This window comes from Lutjanus erythropterus, chromosome 15 (genome assembly GCF_056507025.1).
Source record: "Lutjanus erythropterus isolate fLutEry1 chromosome 15, fLutEry1.hap2, whole genome shotgun sequence".
In the NCBI taxonomy this organism is placed as follows: domain Eukaryota; kingdom Metazoa; phylum Chordata; class Actinopteri; order Lutjaniformes; family Lutjanidae; genus Lutjanus; species Lutjanus erythropterus.
In genome coordinates this window covers 2573105-2582715 of record NC_139331.1, presented here as the reverse complement: position 1 = coordinate 2582715, position 9611 = coordinate 2573105, and the positions used below count along the sequence as shown (strand labels likewise).

Sequence of the window (9611 nt, the reverse complement as noted above, 5' to 3'; positions counted from 1 at the left end):
GGAGCAAAACGTCAGCCAACAGTTTAGTGGTATTCCATGTTTTTTACCGAGCCTTAACCATTGTAAAGCTCAATTTAACAAGTTTACAACATAAATACATGTTGTAGTGAATTCGGCATGCAGAAAGCCCAACGAGGATGACTCAAATGTAATAAAATGTCATTTATCGGTTCGTATGGTCCTCGCTGCCGCCGTCCACCATCGCCAGTTTCATGGAAACACCTCTGGCGACTCGACGAGAAAAGTTGAAATTGTCTTCAAATTATGTCTTCTTCGTGCGTTTGAGGTATGCCGAATTGAAACTGATATCGTAGTAATCTAGAAATGTCTATACATTAAGCACTGTCATTAATATTTTTTTATTAGCTCTTAAATAAAGTTCAAACTGTGTGAGTTTTGAACGGAGTTTGTCGTGTGTAGGAGACAGCTGCATGAAAGGCTCAGAGGGAATGCTCCAGGCCAGAGACCTGCACTAAATGACAGGTAGGTTAACTTACTAAAAAGCTAATAACCTTTAATTTTAGCCATTTGTCATGTGTTATTTATTGTTTCCACATGCAGAGGTTCGTGCTGAGCCAATGACTGAGGTAGGATGATGCCTGTAAATGTGTAGTGTTTATACCAGAACAGAACTGTGAACCATAAAATGGTGCAAAGTGAATTAAGGGACTGGGATGTCTTTGCCCTCTGGCATCAGGGGGGACACATTTGACACGTTGAGTGCAGACTGTGACTCCTCACCTTCCTCTTTCTGATCAGGATCACCACTTTCAGGTTTGGTCATCCGTTTACAATCTGCTGATGGCTGCTTGAATACATTGGCAGTACTGGTTTTACACTTCAAACCAAATCTTATAGTTGAAAAAAAAAATCAGATTTTTGATTTTGCGTGCAGAGATTTATGGATGTACAAGTGTGACTTTAACTGATCATTGTGCATTTTTTATGTACTTCTCAACATGAAATTGAGTTTTACCATCTTGAAATGAAACATGTAAATATCCTAAACTATATTTATATTTATATTTACAACAGGCTGGTGGTGGTTGCAGTAATCTAAAGTCAAATTGAAGGTGATAAACTATAGTCACATTACACCATAGCCCTATAAATTACATATTTACATAGAGTAAATCTTGTAAGAGGGATGCATCTGTGCATTTCCTATTTCACTGTGTAGCTGGGACAGACATGACCTCTGATAAACTTTGACTGTGCAGTCACAGTAGAAGTAGTCCAGTAGAAACTGCTGTGCTGTGTTTGGGACTGGATGAGTCATTATCGCTGTTCTAGTGGTTCTAGCCATGATGTGCTTTGTTTTGTACAGTTTTGCCACCGGGCTGCAAATTGCAGCATCACTCAAACAGTTTACAATGCATCACTGGTCTGTTCACCCACATTAGAACCACAGCATCACATGCTTTTCTGGAGACTACTGTGACTGTACCTTGAAACCAGCTTGAGCACTTTTATACAAGAGAGTGTCAGTGAAAACCTACTGCATTTCCTGCATTTACTCACTTCTTCAGAAACAATCTTGTCACTAAAGTACAGGTTTTACAACTCTGGCAGTGAAATGTCATTCTTGACACCCTGGCCACATACTTGTGTGTACTTTTTTTTTCTGGGTCTGCATTTCCTGGTTTGGGCACCTCCAATGATATTTTAGACAACAGTATTTTTCCAACCATTTCTCAACAGGTTGGGTTTCTCCCTTTTCTGTTTCAACATGAGCACAAGCCACCTCCATAATGAAATAATCAGTTTGGTCTGGAAAGAACTTGACTGGGCTGCACAGAGCTCTGACCTCAACACCATCCAACACCTTTTGGATGCAGCAAATCCCTGAAGGATCCAAAAGCCTTCTTTTGGAAGATGAGTGGAGACTGTTAAAGGGTTAATTTGAATTATTTAAAGTGTGGTTGTATGAGACACTTATCAATAATCAGTGCATTGCTAACAGTAGATGGAGGTCAGTCCCTCTTCCAGTTTGGAGAAGCGAAGCAATGTATTGCCATGCCAAGCGGCACTCCTGCTGCTTCTCCAAACCAGTGGTATGTCGACCACCATCTACTGTAGATACTTCAGATAATTTGAACTCTCCATTTAATGCTTGTACTTTTAAAAAGACATGTTTAGCAATCACATACTGGTGCAGTTCTCTGATTTCCATATACTTTTGGCCTTTTGGAGTAAGTCAGAATTATGTTTTTATTCAGCCTCTCTTCTATTCCTGATTGTGTCACATTTGAACCCTGGATTTTGTCTCGAAGGTACAGAGCTGCTGCAGCACAGGATGTCATTAATCCATTTTAAACCCTCAACAGCATGTAACACAAATAACGACAGATGCAGCTCAAATTTTATTCACATTTATTTTTGCTTTTAGTGTGCTCACAGAAAATTAGAACACCTTAAGCAGAGGAGTTTAATAGCAATTTTTTTGTAAGCAAAGTTACATTCCATCTCTAAGTCAAACTGGTCAAAGCTTCTCCAGTATTTACAAAAGGAAAAGGAAAGAGAGAGAGAGAGAGAGAGACAAGATGCTACACAAACATTTGCATCTGATAGATTCCTTAAATTTTTGTCAAAGACCACTGAAAAAGCATCGCCTGCTGGAATCAAAAAAACATACCACAGTATATAAACAGTTAACCATTCCACTTATCACAGCTTGGTTTTTGAGTTCAAAATTGCTTAAGAAGAAGGTCTTTTTCGGGATGACTTTTTTTTTCTTGTGTGTTGTTATCTTACAAAAATGAGCGGGTGGAAAAAAGAGCTGCAAACTTCATGTGCTTCTTGAGATCAAGATTTCATTTTGTACAATAATCACAGTTAAAAACACCCCGCCTATACATACTTACATTTTTATTAAGGTCATAAAACCAACAATAAACAATAAAGCCTATACAACTTGTATTCCTACTGAATCACTGACTGGTACAGCTAATGAGAAGTGAAAAGCTCCTATGAGTTTATATGTCTTCCTAAAAAAGCTAACTCTGGGATGTTGTATTTAAAAAGGACTTAGTGTTGTAAACCGTCTGGTGTGTATAGATGTTGGTCTCATAGTTTTTTAGACTACTCTTTCCATAATAGTCTGTGGCACATTTCCCAGGCCCCTCCCCCCTGCCCTCCCTGAACTCACCTCCCGTCCCTCTTCATTTACAACCTCCACCCCTGTCTCCTTCATACCATGGGCTTGTCCATACCATTTTTGTTTACATTTTGTATAAAAATTCAAAAGAAAAAAAACTTAATACTGATGAAAAAATATATGGCAGAGTGTGGATGTATTAAATCTGAAGCCACCCACCTCCCCAGCCCGTTGGAATGCGAGTAACAATGGACCGAGATGGGTTTTGTGTAAAGGGGGGGAATGGAAACCAAAAAATCAAAAATAAAGAAAAGCTTTAAAATATCCCTGGTTGTAGACAAGTTCTTCAAAGCCACGACCTGGCGTCACTCCAACATACAAGCAGGGAAATGTTCTTTGATTATCTTTTTTCTCAAATTTCTTCCTCTTTCCTGACTTATTCAGCAGCAGCCTCTGCAGCAGCTGGAGCCTCCGCTGACGCTGCCTCCTGTGAGGCCGGAGCGGCCTCCTCTGTTTTGGGTGCCTCCTCTGCTGGCTTCTCCTCCGCCTTTGGCTCCTCTGCCTTTGGCTCCTCTGCAGGCGCGGCCTCCTTGGCCTCCTCAGCAGGCTTCTCTGCTGCTGCCTCTGGCTTGGCCTCTACCTCCTCCTTGGCCTGCTCTGCGGCAGGTGCGGCCTCCCCCTCGGCGGGCTTGGCCTCCTCACCAGCAGCTGCCGGCGCCTCCTCTGTGCCCTCCGCCTTGGCCTCCTCTGTGCCCTCCGCCTTGGCCTCCTCGTTCTCGGCTCCCTCTCCTGTCTCCTTCTTGGTCTTCTTGAAAGAAAAGCCGCTCAGCTTGAATGACTTCTTGAAGGAGAACCGCTTCTTCTTCTTCTTGGGGGTCTCGTTGCTGGTGGAAGGTGTGGCGCCATCCTCCGCCTTTGCTGCCTCGCCCTCAGCAGGAGCAGGGGATGCCTCTACCTTCTCCCCATCCGCAGCCTCACTCTCAGCGGGGGCAGCCTCTGCCTTCTCAGCCTCCTCCTTTGGGCTCTCCTCGGCCGTGGCGCTGCCGTTGGCCTGCACCTCCTCTTTGCCGTTCTCGGCCGCTGCAGGAGAGGCGTCCCCGTTGGCTTTGACATGGCCGTTTTCCTAAAAAGACAAACAGTGGACTGTTAATGCCATGAAACCAGCTGGCATCATTTCAACTCTCCAGCCTGACAGTCAGTGCCGCTGCTGGACAGCAGGGGCAGCAGACTCCATCATATCAGCACTCACAAAAGCTCACTCTCACTTCAGCGTGGACTCGAGCTTTCATACACTTGTTTCACACAGGGAAAGAATCACACACAAAACCTCAGACATGATTTAGACTAAAAATGCAACATGTTTCTTGGTGTTTTTGCCCTGGATTTGGTTCAGATTCAGAGCCAGGGTGAACGCAGTGCCTAAAAGGCATCGCAAGGGGTCGGTGCCTCCTCGCTCCAACAGCCGAGCGCCAAACCAAAGCAGCTGCTCATTAAAACAGCAGATGCTCATTAGTCCAGCAGATCACGGAGAGAACAGTTCACATACATCTCCTAAAAAATTAACAAAATCTAAATGGAGGTTTGTGTTATATTTTTCCCTCAAATTCAAAACTCTGAGAAGGAGCGACTAAGAAGAGCTCAAGCCTCCCCCCTCACCCTCTCCCTCCCTCCCTCTGTCTCTCCGGGGCGCACCACTGGCTGCCTCCCCTCCTGTGTGATAGCAGGCTGCCATCTCCACTTTCTACTCGAGCATCTGTAACAAAAGGAGTGGTGCTGAGAGCGCACACAGCCTTTGTTGGCGTCGTGCATCTCGTCTTATTCAGCAAATTTCCAAAATTGCTACCAAGAGGCGACTTCATTCAAAGCCAGAGCAGTTCATTCTTGTCACCAAATTAAAAATCTTTGGAGTAAATTTACCAATCAGCCATCCACCACATGACTTTTAGAAAATCCTGCAATACAAAGTATAACAAAAGATTCAGCCAAATCATCTTTCTTCTCAAAAATAACGGATTGTTTGGTCAAATTCCCTTCAAATATCCGCTCAATACAGCGCCGCGTTTTCCATGAAAAAAATGGAAATCTCATCTGATCAACTGTTGCTCATGAACTACAATCAATTCAGATTTAAAAACAAGTCTTTCCATTTAGTTCAAACTCCCACAGCGGCTCTCCATTCAATCTCTCCATATTTACGCACGGATTGCGCCCTCGGAGCGCAGCCCCCCTCCACACCGAGCAGCTTCTCCCCACTGATGGATGGTGAGGAGCTGGATGTTAAAATATCATTTACCTGTCCATTGGTCTTGGTGGGTGAAGCAGCAGCCTCTCCGGGCTTCTCAGCCGCGGTTTCAGCCTTTCCAGCTGTCTTGGACAAATGCGCTCCCATGCTTTTCGCTCCAACAAAGAAACTCAACCGATCCAAAAAACGAACAAAGACCCCACAAGCCTCTTTGTTGAAACTCAAAGCTATTCGCTGCTGTCTCCCTCTGTCTCTGCACGGAGGAAAAGTTCACAAGGAAAATGGAAAGCAAAGTCCAGTGAGAGTGAGCAGGATTTTTGTAAATAACAGGAAAAAAGCTGGCAGGTCAGCAGGAGTAATAAAATCCCAGATTGGTGGCCGTGTCGCTGTAGACAGGCTGCAAAATGGAGAAATTTCCCTTGTTGCTAATAAGATGCGGAGTCCAACGCCCAAGTGAAGAGATGAATGGGCGCTCCGAGCGATGACGGCACCGCACTCAGATTGAGCCAATCACAGCGCCCGTTTAGAGCGTAGGCGGGGTTTGGTAAAGGGAGTGAACAATAGATTGTAGCGCTGCGTTTAAGGTATGTAGGAATCATGAATGTCAAAGAAGTGGCAACAGTTGGAAAACTAAATCAGTGGAACGACTTCTTACTAAACCAAGTGCCCATTTGTTTTGCATTTAAATCTCATCTCACAAAGTGAACAAATATAAAACTTTTAAAAGCATATGAAATGTTAAATACAAAGGCCCACTTCCTAGAAGAGTTGCAACAGTTTGTGATTTTAATGCTGTCATAACCGTCTCAAACCCGTCCCACTACTGGGAAGTTTTGGAGTTAAGTCAATGCATGACTCTATATAATGTAATTTATTAAGTACTTACTGATACCAATATGAGCATTTTAGGCTGTATCAGAGGCACTTTCCCATCCTGGTATTGGTATCAGTACAACCCCAGTGCACAGTATGATAATTGTCAGATTTAATACCACATTATACAATGAAATAAGTATATCACTACAGCTCTTCTTACTAGTCTACTTAGGTTATATATCAAAGATAATAACTTTTGCACACAGGGTTTTTTGCACTACAAGTTACTAGTCAACATTTAAAGATCTTTTTTTTTTTTTAGACTTCATTGGTTTCAAAATTAAATACCACAATTTAAATGAATGTTGTTTATTCATTTTATTTCATGCATGGATTACTATAACTGAGTTTTTTCATTGTGCTATCAAGTAAACATCTTTGTTCAGACAAAATGTCAGTATCTGCACTAATGTAAAAAATAAAAATAGCGCTTACACTATTACACAGTCTAATTTCTACCACTATGGGTCTCTCAACCAAAAAACAAAAAACAAAAGATGAAGTCTGATAAGGTTGTGAGGCAATGTGGGATCATGGGAGTTGTTGTCTTCATTGTAAAAATATACAAATCTGGCATGGTTTAGGCTGAAATCATAACCTCCAGATAACATAATGGTTTATATTTTACAGGCAATCAACCTGTGCAGTGTTAATACGGCAAGTTGTTGTGTTTCATATCATATTTTATTTAATTCATCGAAGGATCTTTGTGATGAAATCAGTCATTTTGTGGTTTGACATCTCAAACAGCAAAACACTGAATGATTTTTAAGTGATTCGGTTTCTGAAAGTCCTGATGATCCATATTCACAGTTGAAGACTTGCATCTTCCATTTTTTTCAGTGTGCCTTGAATGCATCACTGAAGATTGTAGCATCAACTTGTGGCCATAAAATTTTTTTCTTCATAAACCATATATTTGAATTAAATTCCTGTGCTTTTCAAGTTTTTAGATATATTTTAATGCTTTCTTGAGGTCGAATGGAATGGAGCTGCAACGATTAATCAAGAATCACTCAAAAGTAAAGTTGTTGCCAACTATTTTGACAGTTGTTTCAGTCATTGGTCATTTATTACAGTAAATGAAAAGCCTTTTGGACTGTTGGGTGGACAAAAGAAGCAATTTGAGGAGGTCTCTTTGAAGTCACATTTTTATAGATGGTCAATCGATTAATCTTAAAGTGATGCACAGATTAATTGATAATGAAAATATTTTTTGGAGCCCTAGAATGCAATATATTTACCCACCCAGTTGTTGGACACTTACATCTGCTATTTTTTTTAGTTTACCTTGAAGGCAGCACTGAAGATTGTAGCATCAACTTGATGTGGCCATACATTTTTGTTCTATAAGCCATACATTTCAATTAAATGGCTGTATTTATCAGGATTTTTATATGTATTTTAATGCTTTTTGAAGTTGAATAGAATAGCACTGCAATGATGAATCATTTGGTCATGTAAAAGTAAATTATTTGCCAACTGTTTTGATAATCAGTTAATCAGTCATTTTTCAAGCAAAAATGTCAATATTCCAGTTTCTTAAATGTTTGGATTTGCATCATTCTTTGTCATTTATACCAGTAAATGAAGAGTCTTTGGGTTTGGGACTCCTGGGTGGACCAAAAACACCCAGACATCACTTTGGATGAGATGATTAATCTTGAAAGTAATCAGTAGTTTAATCTATAATTAAAATATTTGTTAGAACAGAATATATTTGATAGGATGATTTGTAATAACACTGCCCTAACCCTTCACTTGGTTATATTCTCCGTCATGAACATTCAGTTAGTTTAACTAGCCACAATGTAAGATAGTGTCTGCCTCCACTTTTTCATGTGTCACTTGCATTAAGATGTGTTCATTAAAACCTAAAAAAAACCCCACAGGAACACAGAGTGAGAAGAGATCACACATTTTAGAAACTGTTTAAGTTTCAGTTAAAAGATAATGATCAAGCTTTTTACTGTGTGTGTGTGTGTGTGTGTGTGTGTTTGTGTGGAGGTAGTAGAGGGCTGGGTTGGTGGGGGTGCACTTCGTGCAGCCTTGTTGATGACCATGTGAGTTAGTGTTCAAACAGGTCCCTCAGCCCACATTTGCAATGCAAATGGTCCCACAGGCAGAGTCAACTGTCTTCTGCTGCACTGAGACACCCAGAGCAAACACACCCAGTATATCACAGACTGAGGTGATGGTGGGATCCTTCCTGCAGCAGTTTCACTCTGCTGCTGTTAAATGTTATCAGGTGCAATGCAAAACAGGCGTGCCAGGCCACCCTCACCTGGCAAACTACAGTCCTTGATCCAGTGTCAGTTAATGATCTGTGTATGTGTCCATCTGCAATCATGTGTCCAACCAAAGGGTCCATTAACTGGACTCCGAAATCTAAAGCTGCAGTGATTAGTTGATGAATTGATTTGTTGTCAATCATTAAATTAATCACCAATTATTTAGATAATCAATCATTTGAGTCATTTTTTAAGAAAAAAGTCAAAATTCTGTGATTTCAGCTTCTCAAATGTGAATGTTTTCTGGTTTCTTTACTCCTCTCTGACAGTAAACTGAATATCTCTGGATTTTGAGTAACACAAGACATTTGAGGATGTCATGGTTTCACTGTTTTCTGACTTTTTATGGACCAAACAACTAATTTATTAAGCAAGCAAAGACATAATTAACACATTAATTGCTTTTTTCCCCACAACCTTTTTATTGAGGTTTTCAGCAAAAGTTCCCAGGGTTGGGAGGATATTAGAGCTGCAGCTAACAATTATTTTCATTATTGATTAATCTATTGATAATTGTCTTGATAAAATGAATTGTTGTTTTGTCCATAAATGTCAGAAAAATGGCATAAAATGACCATGGTGGTTACTCTTTCCTGAACCCTAAGATGACGTCCTCAAATGTCTTGTTTTGTCCACAACCCAAAACTATTCAGTTTTCTGTCAGAGAGGAGTAAAGAAACCAGAAAATATTCACATTTAAGAAGCTGAAATCAGAGAATTTTGGACATTTTCACTTCAGAAATGTGTCAAAATGATTAATCAATAATCAAAATAGCTGGCAGTTAATTTAATAGGTGATTAATAACCAATTAATCATTGCAGCTCAAGAGGACATATTTCATATAAAACATACACCACTGTATGTAGTACTGCATAAAAATAAAAGTGACAATGATGATACTAATAAACTGGGACATCAAATCTGACATCACCATGACAACAAAAACAAAGAACATCTACCGTTTTGCTGTTTGAGTTTTCTCATGCAGCATTATAGCATAGATGTGACTCGACATGTGTCTTACACCACCTCATAAATCTCTCATGTATTGTCTCATTAGCCATGTTTACATGTAATTGTCAAGCCAATTTCAAGTAAACTTTT

General features: G+C 40.5%; 1 protein-coding gene across 1 annotated transcript; it reads right to left on the bottom strand.

Annotated features, from left to right (window-relative positions):
* Positions 1-2356: 2356 nt before the first annotated feature.
* On the bottom strand, positions 2357-5798 carry LOC146313871 (myristoylated alanine-rich C-kinase substrate-like). The gene is made up of 2 exons (XM_084737678.1): positions 5391-5798; positions 2357-4220 (listed from the first exon to the last, which is right to left on the bottom strand). The coding sequence occupies exons 1-2, from the start codon at positions 5484-5486 to the stop codon at positions 3534-3536; spliced, it is 783 nt and encodes a 260-aa protein (XP_084593804.1). The 5' UTR covers positions 5487-5798; the 3' UTR covers positions 2357-3533.
* Positions 5799-9611: the final 3813 nt, after the last annotated feature.

Coding starts and splice junctions, on each gene's coding strand:
- LOC146313871 (XM_084737678.1), bottom strand. CDS start 5,486: ATGGGAGCGCATTTGTCCAAGACAGCTGGAAAGGCTGAAACCGCGGCT. Junction 4,221..5,390: donor CCACCAAGACCAATGGACAG/GTAAATGATATT, acceptor TTGTCTTTTTAG/GAAAACGGCCATGTCAAAGC.